At 51.6% G+C, this 18,115-nt stretch overlaps 1 protein-coding gene across 1 annotated transcript; it reads left to right on the forward strand.

The window, feature by feature from the left end:
- The first annotated feature begins 647 nt into the window (after window positions 1-647).
- IRX5 (iroquois homeobox 5) lies at window positions 648-4,250 on the forward strand. The gene is made up of 3 exons (XM_033218427.1): window positions 648-1,217; window positions 2,266-2,671; window positions 2,845-4,250. The coding sequence occupies exons 1-3, from the start codon at window positions 969-971 to the stop codon at window positions 3,639-3,641; spliced, it is 1,452 nt and encodes a 483-aa protein (XP_033074318.1). The 5' UTR covers window positions 648-968; the 3' UTR covers window positions 3,642-4,250.
- Window positions 4,251-18,115: the final 13,865 nt, after the last annotated feature.

Here is an 18,115-nt window from a genome sequence, read left to right on the forward strand (position 1 = left end):
CCATCCATCGGCTCTCCCAGAGACTTTCATTCCGGATCTCCAGCTGGCTCTCGACCTCCCTGTCTTGGGGAAGACGCCAGAGGGAGGTGGGCAACGAACGGCCTCGGAGCCCAGCCTGCCGAAGAACAAGAAATCCGCTAAGTCCGCAATCTACTGTGGCTAGGAGAGCGCAGAGCGTTCGCCGGCGCACAGCCCGCGGCCTTGTTCCCTTTGTGCTTCGGGGCGGCGGGACCCGCTGCAGGGCTGGCCGTGCGTCGGGACTGCCACTCCGCCCCAAGTTAGCAGAAGAGGAAAGTTGGAAGATATCGGCGCTCCTGGGATGTGATTGTCATCCTGGGGCCGGCGCTCGAGAGTCTGAGAGAAAGCGAGAAAGAGGGAGAGACCGGGGAGGGGAAAAGGGGAGGCAAAGAGGAGGGGTGAGAGGGGGGCCGCGGAGGGGAGGCGGGCGCTAGGGAGGGGCGAGAGGAACGCCAGCGAGCGGGAGAGGGAGCCGGGGAGGAAGAGGGAGAGGGCGAGGCGCGCCTGGCGGCCGGGTTGGCTGCGGCCGCCCAGAAGCTCCTGCCAGTCCTCCCACCTACTACACCCCGGGAAGGAGGAGCTTCGGACGCGCACAAGGCGTCAGAATCCTCAATTTCCAACTTAGCATCTTGGCAGGACCTTTGCAAAGCCAAAAGCAGAGCCCCCCGGTGCAAAGAGCGAGGGGAAAAAAGAGAAAGCAGCAAGGGAGGGGAGGGGAAAAAGCCCAGCTGGGGCGAGCGAGGCGCGCAGAGGAGCGGGCGCGGCGGTCGCAGCCGGAGGCGCGCGGGAAGCCAACGAGGAGGCGCCGCGGGCCGGAGCCCCGGAGCCGGGGCCAGAAGAGCTGCGGCCCAGGGCAGCCAGAGGCCAGGTGCCCGCCCGCTCGCCCTCGCAGGGCGCCGCCCGGCTCGTTGGCGGCCGCGGCGCGGCGCGCCCCATGCCCGTGTGTGGCCATGTCCTATCCGCAGGGCTACTTGTACCAGCCGTCCGCCTCGCTGGCGCTCTACTCGTGCCCGGCGTACAGCACCAGCGTCATTTCGGGGCCCCGCACGGATGAACTCGGCCGCTCTTCTTCGGGCTCCGCGTTCTCGCCCTACGCTGGCTCGACTGCCTTCACGGCGCCCTCGCCGGGCTACAACTCGCACCTCCAGTACGGCGCAGACCCCGCGGCCGCAGCCGCCGCCGCCTTCTCCTCGTACGTGGTAAGTGAGCGGGATCCGCGGCTGGCGAGGGGCAGCAGGGGCCCGGCGGGAGGACGGGGGCGAAGGGGGACACGGGCCTAGGCGCCAACACCGACCTCCCCCGCCAAGCTTCGCGACCCCTTCAGACTTGGGCGATTGTCTCCCCCGGCTTCGCCCAGGCCTCGGACTCAAGAGTTGCTCGGAAAAGAGAGCCGCGTCTTGCTCGAATCGCTGAGCTTGCGGGAAGGGGTTCTGTGGGGAGAGGTAGCTGCAATTAAAGAGCAGCATTTGGTGTAAACGTAAGCTCCGGGCTGCCCTGCAAATTTTATATTTTTGGTTTTGCCATTTTGGAAAAGTAGTTCAAAAGAAATAGACCCGAAATTTGAGCAGAAGCGTGCTAAGTTAATGTAAATGTGTTTGGCCTAGCCTTTAATTAGTCCTCCAAAATGTTGCAAATCCGTAATCCTATCTTCGCAATCCGATTTACGGGTATTAAATTTCAGAAAAGTCGGTCGAGCTGCGGTGTATCCGGGATTTTTCGGCCGGGTTGTAACTTCGGTCTGGGTTAGTATTTTTGGAGGGTGGGAGTGCCTGGGCATGGCTCAGCTTTTTGTTTGCATTTCTTAGCGTGTTGGGAAAAAAAAAAAAAGAGCAAGAGCCTTTACTTCCCTTGTTTTCCCCCCTTGCGCCCAACGTGCGGCCGCTCCCGCGCGGGACCGCGGAGTCGCCTCAGTTGCCCAGGCCTCTATCTGGATGGAGGCCGGGCCGCCCTGGCCAGATCTGCGCACGGGGTACGGACGTGCCCGGGCAGATGGGGGCCTATGGGAGGCACCGAGGCCGGGACAGCTTCAGGGGCCCCAGAAGGACCTGACCCAGGAATTGAGGTCCCCGCTGCCTTCTGAGGAGGGGGAGGAGTTGCTCCTAGGTCTGAACCCCGCCAGCGTTGCCCCAGAGGAAGCTGGAGTGCGGGCCTCGTCCACCCACAGACCCCGGGGAGCGCAGGGTGCTTCGGTCGTTCCGATGGCAGTGGAGACCAAGGCCCACACTCACCTCTGCGTCTCCACCGCAGGGCTCTCCCTATGACCACACACCCGGCATGGCGGGCTCCTTGGGGTACCATCCCTACGCGGCGCCCCTGGGCTCGTACCCTTACGGGGATCCAGCGTACCGGAAGAACGCCACAAGGGACGCCACAGCTACGCTCAAGGCCTGGCTCAACGAGCACCGCAAGAACCCCTACCCCACCAAGGGCGAAAAGATCATGCTGGCCATCATCACCAAGATGACCCTCACCCAGGTGTCCACCTGGTTCGCCAACGCGCGCCGGCGCCTCAAGAAAGAGAATAAAATGACGTGGACGCCGCGGAACCGCAGCGAGGACGAAGAAGAGGAGGAGAACATTGACCTGGAAAAGAACGACGAGGACGAGCCCCAGAAGCCCGAGGACAAGGGCGACCCCGAGGGCCCTGAATCAGGTTGGTGGACACGGGAAAGGGCATGTTGGGCGGGAGTAAAAAGGAAAAGAGAGACCTAGAGGGGGCGCGCACGGGGCCTGGAGGTTGGGGGCAGGGGTCTCTACCTTTGCGGGCTGGAACCGGGTCCCGCCGCGTGGCCACTGCGCCTCTGACAGCCTGGATTTCACCCGCAGGAGGAGCTGAGCAGAAGGCGGCTTCGGGCTGCGAACGGCTTCAGGGACCACCCACCCCTGCTGGCAAGGAGACCGAGGGCAGCCTCAGCGACTCGGATTTTAAGGAGCCGCCCTCGGAGGGCCGCCTCGACGCGTTGCAGGGCGCCCCCCGCGCCGGCGGGCCCTCCCCGGCTGGGCCAGCGGCGGCGCGGCTGGCGGAGGACCCGGCCCCTCACTACCCGGCGGGCGCGCCGGCGCCGGGCCCGCATCCAGCCGCGGGAGAGCTGCCCCCGGGTCCCGGCGGGCCCTCGGTTATCCATTCGCCGCCTCCGCCGCCGCCTCCGGCGGTGCTCGCCAAGCCCAAATTGTGGTCTCTGGCAGAGATCGCCACATCCTCGGACAAGGTCAAGGACGGGGGTGGCGGGAGCGAGGGCTCTCCATGCCCACCGTGTCCCGGGCCCATAGCTGGGCAAGCCCTAGGAGGCAGCCGTGCGTCGCCGGCCCCGGCGCCGTCGCGCTCGCCCTCGGCGCAGTGTCCTTTTCCAGGCGGGACGGTGCTGTCCCGGCCTCTCTACTACACCGCGCCCTTCTATCCCGGCTACACGAACTATGGCTCCTTCGGACACCTTCATGGCCACCCAGGGCCCGGGCCGGGGCCCACAACCGGTCCGGGGTCTCATTTCAATGGATTAAACCAGACCGTGTTGAACCGAGCGGACGCTTTGGCTAAAGACCCGAAAATATTGCGGAGCCAGTCTCAGCTAGACCTGTGCAAAGACTCTCCCTATGAATTGAAGAAAGGTATGTCCGACATTTAACGCGGGCTGCGTCGGTCCCGGACTTTTCTAATTTATTAAAAACATGGCCTTGGCAGTTATTTTTCCATCACTGAGAAAGAGAGAGAAAAAAATAAACTACCCCTCCTATTCAAAAGTTTATAGTTTATGGAGATGGATGACATAAAAATGTAAACATCTCCACACACACACACAAAAGTCTTAACCAACCGAAAAGAAAAATTAAAAAAGGATTTGTATTAAATCTTATTCTGTATATTTAATGTAGCATTTTTGTATTTAAATTGATAATTCATTATCTTTGAAGTAAATTATGAAATCAAGACACCTGTACAGGCATTTAATGTTTTTTTGTAATATAAATATATACATTTGTGTTTCCCCAAAACTGTTTCATAGTTTAAAAATACAAGTTTAATTTAATTTTTTACACCTATTGATTCTGCTGGGTATGAGCTAAAGTATTATTACAGAAAGGAAACAGGTTATACTCTTAGATTTAAAAAGTGAAAGAAACTGCAGGAGCCTTTGTAAAATGCAAAATATTTAATTAAAAGAGATTTTAACATAATGAGAGCCACTCATTACTTTTTAGAAGCCTCAATAAACTGTCCATTGCCTTGGTCAAAAGGTGCAAACTGCAACTTTTTTCAAAGTGGGGATTGAAAGGTTCCACAGACTTTCAAGTGTGCCAGGGGAAAAACATAATTAGGTTGCAAGCCCCGGGGAACATGGCCCTGCCCAGAAAGCAGATCTGGATCATTGATGCGGGCTGTATGGGAGAGACTGGACCCTGGAGGAAGGAGAAGAGAGACCCAAGTGTGTGCCCAGAAGGGAGAAAAGATGGCAAAGCCAGTTAGGGACACACACCACCCGAGCGCCATCGCTTAACCTAATTACTTCCAATCAGTGTCGTGTTTTATGCAAAGCAATCGGCTGGTGAACTTTGCTAATGAGTTCGATTTTATGCCGGATTTAGCCCTTATTACTATTTCAAGGATGCTTCGGGCTAATGCGGGCGGGAGTATTCAGGGTTGCCAAGAGGAAGGCTTTCCCAAGTCACCGTCTTCTTCTCTGCCCCTTCAAATTTGGGCATTGATCTCTTTGGATTTGATTAAATTATGAACGTTCCATCCCAGACGGTGCGGGTGGCGGGCGGCGCAGGAGTGCCCGCTCAGCTACGGGGCTGGGGTCGAGCGGGACGGGCGAGGGGACGGTTTCCCCCTTTCACAGGTAGGTGTCACACTTGTCCTGAATTTCAAGCCTGCACTTTGCAGAGTCGGAAATTGCAGAGTGGGCGGAGGGGGAGGAGGGAGCGCCACAGCCACTTGGGGGAAGCGAGGGGAGCACCTGAAAGGATCCCTCCCCCTCACAACGGGCCTCTTTTTGGACAAGTGGCCTTCAAAAGTTCGAGGCCATTTGCCTAGATAACGAGGCCGTTGTGGACTCCATCAGGCTTGTCGTCGCTTTAGCACTTTTCCCAGCTTAGATGCAAGAGTCCGAGCAGCTACAAAAATATTTTTGGGGTTTTATTTTCTCGTTTTAATCCCGCATACTTCATCTCAAAATGAAAAGTCAGGATGCATCTGAATCTCTAATGAGGAAGAATCAACGCCCTGCGCCGGAGGCCGGCCAACGATGTGGGTTCGGGCTTGGCTGCAGTGCTGGCGGCTCCATTTTGCAGCCGAGATCTGGAGCCCGGACGCGTTTTACTTCGTGGGAAATTTTCAGTGGTTGGGGGAGGGAGTTGGGATAGGTGTTATAGCAAAAACATACCCCAGTGAGGGTAATTAATTTGCTCTATTAAACCCAAGCCTGAGTGTAGAGAGGGAATGTGTTTGCACATAACACCGGCTTAATTAGGCTAAATCAAAATGCACATATTTGCATTTCTACTGAAGATGACTTTAACCTTAACTCGGTGTTTTAAACCCACCCCGAAGTTTCACTGGAGTTACTGTTGCTATTTCTTTTTTTTAACCTGCCACGGGGCTCCTTTAAGCTTATTCGAATTTAAACAAGTTTGAAAGCTGCATTGTCCAGATGTTTTAGCAAACAGCGGTGGACTTCAGGGTTTAAATTAGTGAGAAAATTCACGCAGGGAAAATGGTTTCAAAGCTGGAAGTGTGAATGATTAAATATGCATGAGACGATCGTATTTTATTTTGTCCCTTTAATTATAAATGATTTTTTTAAACAATTGAATTCCAGAGATGACTTGCCCTCCCTCCTTCCTCCCCCACCCACCCCGCGCCTCATCCCCCTCTACTCTCCCCTCCCTCCCCCACAGCCTGGTTCACAATCAGCTTTCCCCCCTGTTGAATATGCAGCCCCAGGAGTCACCTTTTCTAAAAAAGTCAGAAGAATAGGCCAGTCCCCTTCGCTTAAGGGAGAGTTTAAGGACATCAACTCGGCGGGGTTTTGGAAGCATTGGCCCTAAACCCTGCCCAACGATTTTAAAAAGAAAATTACAGGCCTCCCAGTGTTCCCGGGAATATGCAAATGGCAGGGCGCAGGCCTCCCAAATCAGACCGCGAAGGCTCGGGGCTGGGAGCCGAATGCCCGCCGAGCTGCCTGGGAACGGGAACCGCGCACCCGGGAGCGCCAGGCGTTTCTCTTCATCCAGGGGCTGCGCGGGGAGCCTCCCGGCTGAGGAGCTAAACCGCTGGGGGCTCGGCGGCTGCTTCCTGAGTCGCTGACCCCTGCCCACATCCTCCCGCCCTGGGCCTCCGCAGGGTCTGCGGTTTTCTATGCGCACTTGGTCTTCAGTACTAGCACCCAATTACGTCTGGGTTTTTCTTCTTTACGGAGCTGGGTTTCAGCGGTCACCAGCTTTTCTGGTGTTTAGCGACTTTGAGTTTAGAGGTGGCCTACCAGGCAAATGGGGGGTTCAGGGCATTTAGGAAATGTCTTCCTCGCTTAACCCCAGAAGTGGTTTCGTGTCTGTAGATCCCAAGTTCCTCCCGGAGCCTCTCCTTTGCGTCTCGGGCCCTCCAGCAGGCGAAGCCTCTTAGACGCTCTGGGGAAAATTTCCAGCATGTACGGGGTTCAGGGTTTGTTATCAGGCATGGATTGGGGCGCAGACGTTGCGTGAGGCAGAGCCTAAGGTCCCGAGGTGCTGCGACTGTGCTGGCGTTTGCCACCTGCGCCTGGCTAGACCGTTTCTGGGCCTCAAGAAACGCCTACCTTGGCATTTAGGGACCAGAAGCCGCTGGATGTCTAGCAACAGGGGTCACGGGATCACTGCATGGGGTCTCTGTAAGCAGTCCCCTGAGGCAGTGCAAAAACGGGAACCTGCTCTGTGCGGGGCCGAATCAGTTTATGGGATTTGGGAGTCAGGAGAGACGTCTTTCTTCTTCCCGCTCCTATACTCCGGGTACCACGGCCCGAAATGCTGTTCCCCCAACCCGGGTGCGGGGTCTGCAGCAAGGCCTCCTGGTTTGCAAACCCGTCCAGGCCGCTTATTCCGGGTGCCATGCGCAGCCCTTGGGACCTAGAAGATTGAGGGTCAGGGAGGGTCGCGCGTAAGGTTTTGGAACCGGCCGTGCCTCCTAGTCCACCTGTCCCGCACAGTTAGCTGCCGACTCGGACAGAAGCGCGGAACAGCGCAATACAAACCGCCCAAAGTGAAAGGAATGTAATTGCGCTCCCATGACAGAGCCAGACGCTGATGCAGTTTAGGAAGGGCGCCGCCTACCGGTCCCCGGGAACCATGCGATTCGCAGGGAGGGGGACCTAGAGGAGACCCCCGCTATCCCCGCACCCACCGTGGGGCCTTAGCTTTGAACTCTGGCCCGGAGAAACTTAAACTGCTTCTCCACCCCAACGCGCCACAGCCCTGGACCTAAGAACCAGTTAGCATTCGGGATTTGGGGAGCAGGGCCCATGACTAGAACAGTGTTAACCCTACCGGTTCCCGCCACAGCTTCGGCACATTTCAAAAAAACAGGCGTAGGCAATTGAGAAATATGCCACCGGCTGAAACAGCCTGCGGGTGGGGGCTGCAACCCTTAGCGCCCGGCAGCTCCCGCCCTGCATCAGGTGTACTCTCTTGCTCTCCTGCGGGCCCTTACACGTTCAAACTGTGGACCCCGCGCAGTTTTAATTTGCGGTTTGGAAAATGGGGGTGCCACCGTGCAACCGCGCCCCAAAGACCGTTTTGGTCTTTAGAGCTTTTGGCCTGTGGGTGAACATCTGTAGAAAAAGGAAAAACAAAACAAAAGTACCCTCCCATTGCGTCGAACCCTCCTATTTCGAAAAGAACTTTCATGAGGTCAGCGTGGCAAGGCCTGCGGTGCTCACCTCGGCTTCGCCCTACCCCGCCAGAAGCCCTCATAGGTTGTGTTCACTGTTCTCCCTCAGGTGCAGGGTTGTTGGGGAAAGCCGGGCGCGCCCTCAAGGCTGGATCTTTGTTTCCCTCGTCGCCCGGCCATCGAACAGGAGGGAAATCGGGCCCGACTGGGACCTTGGCGCCCCCCTTCCCCTTAAACTGGCTAAAACTTCAGGACTGTCCCTAGACCCACCCCGCGGGTCTTCCTTTGTGTCCAGCGCAGAGTGGATCTCCTTTTCGTTTTCAAGACTACTGCGACTTGGGCCCCGGGCACTAGTCGAGCCCAGGTTGTGGCCTAACAGCAGATCGCCTCGGGGGCTTGGCTGCAGCTCTGGCCGCATCTCCAGCGCTGGGCGGCCTCGCGGGGCCAATGGGGGTCTCTGGCCTCGTGTCAGCCGCGGGCCCCAGCCCTGGGTCCCCAAGGCCGCTCGCCGGGCAGCTCTCGTTTCCGGCACCGGGACGAGCCCAGCGCGCCCAGACATCACTTTCCCAGTGAAATCTGCTTTTATTTGCTCCGAGCAAACCGCGGGCTCTCAGCGCTCCCGCCTGATGGATGCAAATGTAAATGTGCACTTATTTAATTGGATCAGGCCCCAAGATAAAAGAGATAAACGGCTCCCCGTTTGCTAACTTATTTTCCGAGGCATGCAGCGCCGCGTGGAGGGGAAGTTAATGAAGGAGCAGCGCAGCGCTTGGCACTCGAGCTCTCCGAAGCGGTGGCACGCCTGCCGGTCGGCTCCGCGTGGGCTGCAACTCCTTGTCGACCTGCTTTGCACTGGACCTGCCCGCTAGATAGGGTCCCCGCGGGACCTTCTGTGCGCCAGGCTGGGAAAGTGAGAAGGCGTGATGTTGGCATTGCGCTTGCAAATACCTCACCCTCGCCACAACTTCCTCTTTTCTCCACCTCGGTTTGTCCCCCTTCCTTTCTTACCCAAGTCCCCACGCTTGGGTCGTACTGGCTGGGCCCATTCCATAGAAAATCCTTCCTATCTTCTTTCCCAGGCATCTTCTTAATTCCCCAGGTGTCGTCTTCCACCCCAATTGGAGGTTTCAGAAAAAGACGCGAGGGCCATGAAAAAGACCAGGTGCGACCCTCCAGCCTCCAGGGTCCTGCGGAGCCGCCCTCGAGAAGGAAGGACCCCCTTCTCTGTTCCCACAAGGCCCTTTTTTGGAGCATGAGATTTCTTTCAGAATCAGCTGGAAGACATGGATTAACCCCTTTTCTCCCAAATAATGTAGGAACACAATACACAGAGCACTTAAGTCGTTGCAAGGGGTCGCGGAACCCCGAAAACCAGAATTAGGAGAAAGGAGTGCCTGGCTCTTGCCTCCCCGGGGCGGGAGTTCGAACCTCAAGGCCGGCGCATCCTCCTTCCCAACAAGTTTGTTTTCCAGTTTGGGGTCTTGATTTTTCGTTCCCGCAGTTTCTTTCATGTTCAGAAGGGCTGCGAGGAGGTCGGGATGGGCTTGGGAGAGAGACCTGATGAGACAACCTGCCGAGAATGGGTGCACAACAGTCGGTGGTGAGGGGCGCCCTAGGCTGAGACACTGTGGGCGGGAGGGCTGGACTGGCGAGGTTGCGAAGGGCTGGGTAGGAGGGAGGCCCGGTCGGGCAGGGCGTCCCGGCCACGCCCCGTCCCCAACGCGCTGATGGATCGGCTTGTCAGGAGAGCTCTGTGCACGGAGCCCATCAGAAAGCACTTACCTCGCTAAACTGAAATTACTGTCTTTTCAGGGGCTAATTTGTGTAACTCCCATGGAGGGGTTTGGAGGGGTTTGATGAGGCATAAAATGATGATTAATGAATTTATTGGCCGCTGCTCATCAAACAAGGACTGGAGAGTTCGCGTCTGCACCGGCGGCCTGGCGGCGGCGCTCAACACAACTGGGGTTCAGCCTCCAGGGGCTCAGCGCCTGCTCAGGTTTCCCCAAGTGCCCGGTCCTGAGTGCTTTCCTTAGCTGCTTCCTGCTGGCGGTCTCCCCTACGACCCCAACCTAATTCGGGGCACAGGCTCTAGCTGCCGCCACCACCCCCTGCGAACCAGCTGCCCAGGCCTGAGGGGAGGTCCGCTGCAGACCCATGGGAGCAATGGCTTCTCCAGGACTGAGTGTGACTGTGGCACCCGAGGCAGCCTGGAGCTGGGGGACTGGAATTGTCTTCCAAAAATGTTACAGTTTACTGGGTTGGTACTTGGGCTTTGGTGGCTCAGCCCTGCCTCTGCAACTTGCTAGCTATGTGTCCTTGGACAGATCCAATACCCAATCTGAGCCTCAGTGTCCTCATCTGTGAAATGGGGCTTTACCACTCCTGGTTTTGTGAGGATTCAAGTGCATGGCGTATGGCTACCCTTCAATACAGTTAATAAGTCATGCTATTTTAAGACTTCAGTTCACTGAAGATGCTAGCTAAGGCCTGGGAACAAACAGAGGGTGGGAGACAAAGGCTTGGGTTGTGACTTGAGGGAGAGAGAATCCTACCTGAATGCCTGATCTTTCTCAGCACTTGCCTCAACCTCCCCTTTTCTGGCTCTGGCTTGATAACCGGGACAGTGAGGGAGACCTGAAGGCAGTTCAACCAGGGAGTGACCTGCTCAGAGTTGAGCTTTCTGGAGCTGACTGGAGATGCCACGTGGCTTGTTTACATGGCAGAATCTACTTTCAGGTTAGTCTGCTGGATGGTTCAGAACTTCTTCTTCTCATAACCCACCCTTTGTCTGTAGACTCCTGTCTTTTGGAATCTGTCCACAAGGACCTTTTGGCTATTTCTGCTGGTTTTAATCAAGAACCTGCAGCCCATGAATTTATCATTTCAACTTGGATTATTTTCTCTGATTGAATCACCTCCCCTGCCTATCTCATACCACCTCACGCTGTCCGTCCCAGATCTCCCAATGGTGGACTTCTCCCTTGCCTTCCCAGGACATCCCGTGTTCCTGCAACAGAAGACAGGAAAGACCTTGACATTGACCTCTCTATCCTAGTGAGGAATGCCTAGTGATAGTGGAATGCCTATCCTAGTCTCTGTGTTAATACAGCCCCACTTAAACTGTTCCCTTCCTTTCTTCTAACCACTGTCAATTAAGCACCTGTGATATACCAGATGTACTGTTCTAGTTATTGATGATGCAGCAATGAACAAAACAAAGTCACTGCCTTCCTACACTTGAGAGAATACGACAGAAAATAAACAAATGAGTGAGGTAATGACTTATTACCATGTCCAGGTGATGAGAGTTATGAGAAAAATTTAGTAGGGTAAGGGGTTAGTGAGGGCAGTCTGGGAACCCTCCCTTAGGAAGCTTTCTTAGGTGTTTGCACAAAGACCTGGAACAAGTTAGAGAAAAGGCCATGCCGATATTCGCAGGACGAGAGTGCTAGGCAGAAGGAAGGACAAATGCAAGGATCCTACAGTGGGAGCAGGTTTGAGCAGCAGGGAGATCTTTGTGGAAGGGGAAGAAGCCTAGGTAAAGCTAGGGTCAGGTTATATGGGACCTTGTAGGTCCTGGTGGGATATTTGGGATTTATGAGAGAGGGAGAAAAGGAGGAGGTGTGGGAGGATTTTGAGGGGAGTAACAAAATCTAACTTATGGGTTTTTTTTTTTTTTATGGTGGGTTTTTTTGTTTGTTTGTTTTGGTTTTTTTTGACAGTCTCACTCTGTTGCCCAGGCTGGAGTATAGGGCGCGATCTCGGTCACTGCAACCTCTGCCTCCCAGGTTCCAGTGATTCTCCTGCCTCAGCCTCCTGAGAAGCTGAGACTACAGGCACATGCCACCATGCCCGGCTAATTTTTTGTATTTTTAGTAGAGACGGAGTTTCACCATGTTACCCAGGATAGTCTCCTGACCTCGTGATCCGCCCGCCTCGGCCTCCCAAAGTGCTGGGATTACAGGTCTGAGCCACCAGGCCCAGCCCAACAAGATCTAATTTATGTTTTAAATGCATCCCCTGGGTGTGAGGAGCTGAAAGTCTGATAGGGCAAGAGTGCAAGTAGGAAACAGTTAGGAGGCCGATGGAGAATTCAGGGGGAGGGAATGTTGCTTTGCACCAACCTCTACTTGGTGGTACCCAGAGAGGCAGGGAGAAGTGCTCACGTTTGGGCTATATTTTGAAGGCAGAGTCAGCAGGCTTTACTGATGACGGATTGTATATGGGTGAAGAGAGAAGAGCGGGGAATGCTGGATGCCTCTAAGGATTTGGGCCTGAGTCCCCAGGATAATAGGGGGTGTCATTTGCTGAGATGCCTAACATTAAGGGAGGTACAGGGATTTTTTTTTTTCCTCCAGAAAGAGGGTAAGTAAAATACTCTCTGCCCTGACCCTCAAGCCATTGGGCCAAAAGGAGCTGCTTTTGTGGACACATGAGGCATCTAATGACAAAGCACTCAAATGCCCAAGGCAGACACACAAGTCCAGGGAAAACTCAACAGATTCTCTCTCCTGAAACCATAGACCTTACAGTTCTTTGACCACATCTCCTATTTCTTTTCTTTTTTTTTTCCTTTAAAAAATAATCTCTCTATCCATCCCCTTTCTCTCTTTCTCTCTCTCTCTCTCTCCTCTCTCTCTCTCTCTCTCTCTGTCTCTCTCTCTCTGTCTCTCTCTGTCTAGTAAAGATGGGGTTTCACTATGTTGCCCAGGCTGGTCTTGAACTCCTGAACTCAAGCAATCCACCTGCCTCAGCCTCTCAAAGTGCTAGGATTATAGGTGTGAGACACCAGACCCTGGCCTCCCTGTTTATTTCTTTTTTCCTTACCAGTGGAGAAACTGAGACTGAGGAAATGAAAATGACTTCTCCAAGCTCATGCCATGGGTTTAGAGACAGGGATGGATCAAAAACCCAAGTCTCCTAACTCCTAGGCCTGCATTCTTCCCTGCCTCATCCAAGCTAAGTTCTCTGGGATATCTGTATTTTAACGGAGAACTCCTGGAAACAAAATGCTTTAACAGAGAGGAATGAATTTATAATGGCAGAATCTCAGACACTGTGACAGGCTGTCAAGGGAGATATACTTAGGCTGGGCCGGGAAACATCTTAGCCCTCCTCAGACACTGCTGGAGGATGACTGCCTCCTCAGGACTCCGTGTGTGAAGTACAGATGAAGAAAAAGCTTGGGATGTGCTGTCTCTCCCAGAGACTCAACAACAAGGAGGAACTGGGGCCTTTTCGCCTACCAGGGAATGTTTTCTTTCCTAAACAATTGCTGTTTGAAAGGATTTACTCATTTCTTCTGTTTGAAGTGACGTCTGCCCACCCACAATTATCCCATGTGATGCCAGCAAAAATTAACGTTCCTTTGCCCATCATTTCACAGCAACTCCTATCAAAGACAGATTGGAGTTGGGGGCAAGGCCCCTCATCATGGGTCCTTCATGCATTTATTTTGATTTTTTTTTTTCTGACATTTCAGCTTCACAGTTTTTTGTTTTTTTTTTCAGTTCTTTACTTGGCTTGGGGATTTTGTTTTGTTTTATTTTTTTCTGTAAATGATCGATAGCTTTGTCCCCAAGGGAATCCACAGACCCTTAGGAACAGCATCTCAACATCTTTCAAGCAGAGTGAGACATCTGTTATCCCTAGATTCCAAATCCCCTCACCATTCCAGAATGTTCCAGACACCTTCCCGGCTAACATGGTTTGATATCAGACATCACATAGTTGTTTCTGAGACTGTTTTTTTAGATCCAAACCACAAGATTTTTTGTTTGTTTGTTTGTTTTGTTTGCTCTCTATTTGTATCCAGTATCTGAGTCCAAACCCTGTGTAATAGGTGTCTTTTTTTCCAAATACTCATCTGTGCAAAGATATTCATTGGTCGCTGAGGGCCAATTTTCCTGGATCACATAAAAGAGAAGATTAGTGGCAACGTGGAGAAAAGGGCTCATTTGGAATAAATACCACCTCTTTGCTCTCATGAAGAGTGTGGCAGAAAAGTCATTGGCCTGGTTTATTTTGGTTGGTGGAGTTATTTTTCTTTCTGGGTTTTTTTTTCTTTTTAATTTTCCCTTTCAATCTGGCTAAGGCCTGACAAGTTCTAGAGCATGTAGGAGGAACATCTGGGACTCCACAGGGCTGGAGACTAAAAGGAACCAGAGCCCTGTACTCCACGCTCTTCAAACTCACTCATTCCAGGGCTGGAATGAGTGCAATTTCTATTGTGATTACTATTTAGAAAATAATTTCCTTCCAAGTTTTTCATGATTTACTTATTTAGGAACATTTATAATGCTACTGAAACTGAAACAGAAGACACTTATAAAAAAAATTAATTCAATGAAATTCTTGACCCCATGGGTTTGAAAGTGACTGAGGTTTCTCAGGGCCTCTGATTGCTTCTAGAGGCTTCCCCTGACCCTGTTATTTCTTCTTTGCAGGCTGCCCTCAAAGTTATATGGGCTGCATGAGTATCTCCTCATCTCCACCTAAAATCATGTCATGTCTTTCCAGAGATGTGCTTACCACACTTTGGAAAATAGCAACTGCTTATTTTACAGATATGGAAACTGAAGTCCTGAGAGGTAAAGCAACTTACTCAAGATCAGTCAGCTGGTTGGGGACAGAGCCAGGGGTGTCTGCCTTCCCTTCCCCACCCTGCTCCCCCAACTTCCTCACCGGTTCCTTCTGGGAGCTCTTTCTTATCAAACCCCTTGCACTCAAATTCTCATCTCAAATGTGATTCTATGGCGCGGGATTCAAACGGGAGCGGCCTTGCAAACCCCTGAGATTTCAATGCTTCTGTCCCACTGGTCCTGCAATACCTGAACCCTTTTTTCCCATCTGTGGGTCACTCTTTGGGGGTAAAAAGCCAAGACCAATAACCAAATATGCTCTTTGACATCATAAAAATCCCTGGCCCTTCTTTTCTTCTGCAGGGACAGGAGAGGTGGCCAGAGTTTGCACCTGTGAGAAAACACAGCGGGGCAGGGCGTTGGGGTTCTCAGGTAACGTCGCAGTGAAGGGGTAGATGTCATCTTCCATCCAGAAGTTTCTGCCCCAGGAGCCCCTCATGTCCTCTTTCTCCAGTTACCCACAAATGGTTTCCCATCCCAGTCCCCTCCTTCCTAGAGCCAACCACAGTGACATGTGGTAATTGTTGAGTGTCAACAAGTGGGGGCTTTGGGCTGTAATGTCACTCAAAGTCAACTCCCCCAGCTTGTCCCTTTTCCCTTCTTTTCTTCTCGGGTGGGGGATCAGATAGGCCCTCCCCTACCTGCCCTGGAAGGTCAGCCATGCCCCTCGGTGCTGCTGCTGCCCACCTGGCTTAGCACCCAGCCCTTCCTCTCACCCTTGCTCTAAGCCACACATCGACTAGCTGAATTATATACAGGTTGGGCATCCTTAACCCGAAAATCTGAAATCCAAAATGCTCCAAATTTCAAAAATTTTTGAGTGCTAACACGATACTGGGAGTGAAATATTTCACACTTGACCTCATGAGACAGGTCACAGTCAAAATGTGGGTAAACAACACATGGTGTATTCAGTGTCCCCAAGGGGAAAATAAAATGACCTTCAGGATATATATATATATATATATATATGGTATATATTAAATATAAGCAAATTACATGTTTAGATGTGGGTCCCATCCCCAATATATCTAATGATATATTTTGCAGTATTCCAAAATCCCCCCCAAAATGCAAAATACAAAACACTGCTGTTCTCAAGCGTTTTGGATAAGGGATACTCAACCTGTATCTCCAACTAGAAGGACCACAAGCAACTCAATTTCAAAATGCCACAAACTGAAGTTATGCCCTCCCCATTCCTCCCCTTAGCCCTAGCTTCATATCAGCTTCTCCCCCTGTCCTGCACCCAGGGGTGAAGGGAATGTAGAAACCTCCTGGCACCTCTCTTTCCCTCCCTTCCATACTCTAATTAGAGCCTTTGTCCTCTGTTGCATGGACTGTCACATATCCCTGGAGCATCTACCTGCCCTTATCAGCTTTGTACCACTTACACCAAGCCTAAAGCTTGATGTGTCCTGGGTATTCAATAAATGCAGATGGAAATGAAAACAAATGAATGAATCCTAGGCCAATGTATTTGTACTTTCCTATGCAATTTCCCTATGAATTTTGAAAGCGAGCTGGTGTCAGACAGATGTGGGTTCAAATCCTGATGGCCCTCTGTTATTTGGAGTATATTAGTGAGCTAGATTAAATGCTCACGGAATCTAGACAGAGATGCCCAGGACACGTGGGGAGTGAGAAGGTGAGCTCTAGAGTGTACCTGCCTGTGTTCCATTCCGGTTTGTGACATGTGCCAGCTGTGGAATCCCAGGTAAGTTCTTTCACCCTCTAAGCTTCAGTGTTCTCATCTGTAAGATGGAGATAACAGTATACAGCTCATAGGGAAAATGAGATAATGCCTGCAAAGCCCACCAAAGCACATGATCAACAATCAATAAATGGAAGCTGGGCCAGGCATGGTGGCTCACGCCTGTAATCCCAGCACTTTGCAAGGTCGAGGTGGGTGGATGGCTTGAGCTCAGGAGTTTGAGACCACCCTGGGCAACATGATAAAACCTGTCTCTACTAAAACTACAAGAATTAGCCAGGTGTGGTGGCGCACGCCTGTAATTCCAGCCACCCAGGAGGCTGAGGCACGAGAATCGCTTGAACCAGGGAGGCGGAGGTTGCAGTGAGCCGAGACCACATCATTGTCAGCCTGGGCGACAGAGCGAGACTGTCTCAAAACAAAACACAAAAAAACAGAAAATCAACAACAAACAAAATAAATGGAAGCTGTAGCCATTATTAACTGATAAATATTGCTTCATGTTATTGAAGATGTCTTCATCTGAGAATTTCTAAAATTGTATAGTGTGTTTTCTTCAGTTCTTAACTACTTCACATCTTTTTGCTGACCAGCAATGTTTAAGGTGTCTAGTGTTAAAAAAAAAAAAAAAAAAAAAAGCTTATTTTAAGAATCATGCCTCGGAACATTATTTCATTACTTAGACTTGCTGCTGACTCATCTGTCCCCTGGTAACTGAGTCTTTCTTTACCAATAACTTTAATTACATCAATCACTCATTTCAAAAACTGCTGAATAATGAGAACTCCTAGAGGTGACACCATGGACTTCTGTCACACAAGCAGGGACTTGGGGAAGGAGAACAGGTTTTTCTTTTCTTTTTTAATAGCATTCAGTACTTCAAACAGGGAAAATACATTCAGTCTTCATGATTTACTTTCTGTCTATCTATAATTAGCAATCTTCATAGCAGGGGAAAATGACAATTCATAACTTCTTGAACTGAATTGAATTTGTTTCATCTTCTGACATTTCTGAGTCATAAGGCCCAAGTCTCTGCCTCTGGGGTAAAATAAATGTTTGATAATTCTAGCACCGATTCCTTTGCTAAAAGCTGCTAATTACATAGTTCATGATTTAACATATTACCTAAATAATTATCTTGTCATTAATAACAATAGCTACCTTATTAAGCTCTTAGTATATGCCAGTTATTGCACTGAAGCTTTTATGTACATGATCTCAGCAGAATCTCATCAAACCCTACAGAATAGGTGCAATTATTATCCCCATTTTACAGATGAAGAAACTAAGGCATTGCAAGATTAACTTGCCTGAGTAGGTGTCAAAGTAAGATATGTGTGTAGGAATGTCTGTCTCTCTTTCTGTGCCTAGACACAACCACGAGAGAGCTGCTGGCTGTTCTTTGCTGCTATAGGCATTAAATGCTTCTCTGGCTATTCATGGCTCAGTTCTACTGTGAGTTGAATAAGGTACCTGCTATTTGCTGAGCTTGAAATGCTATCAGACTACAGGGAAGCAGTAATCCTCAATGTGGTGAGAGGAGTAGGTGGATGCCTAGGCTAGGCATCTCTCAAAACCCTGCCCCAGAGCACACAGTCTTCCTTCCTCCTCTCCAAGCCCTTGTTCCCTGGCTCCTGGACTGTGACATCAGCCTCCTAATAGGTCTCTCTGACTCCAGATTCTCCCTGCATCTTTTCATCTGTAACCTCTTCCCTTGTTAGCCAGGAGACAATGGAGCTATGGAAGGTTGTGGAGCAGGAGAGTGACAAAATCAAAGCTGCGCTTCAAAAAGAGTAAAGTCAGGCCAGCCGCAGTGGCTCACATCTCTAATCCAAGCACTTTGGGTGGTCGAGGTGGGCAGATCTCTTGAGGTCAGGAGTT

The sequence above is a fragment of the Trachypithecus francoisi genome, unplaced genomic scaffold (genome assembly GCF_009764315.1).
Source record: "Trachypithecus francoisi isolate TF-2019V2 unplaced genomic scaffold, Tfra_2.0 Lachesis_group10, whole genome shotgun sequence".
NCBI classification, from domain to species: Eukaryota; Metazoa; Chordata; class Mammalia; order Primates; family Cercopithecidae; genus Trachypithecus; species Trachypithecus francoisi.

Coding starts and splice junctions, on each gene's coding strand:
- IRX5 (XM_033218427.1), top strand. CDS start 969: ATGTCCTATCCGCAGGGCTACTTGTACCAGCCGTCCGCCTCGCTGGCG. Junction 1,218..2,265: donor CCGCCTTCTCCTCGTACGTG/GTAAGTGAGCGG, acceptor TCTCCACCGCAG/GGCTCTCCCTATGACCACAC. Junction 2,672..2,844: donor CCCCGAGGGCCCTGAATCAG/GTTGGTGGACAC, acceptor TTTCACCCGCAG/GAGGAGCTGAGCAGAAGGCG.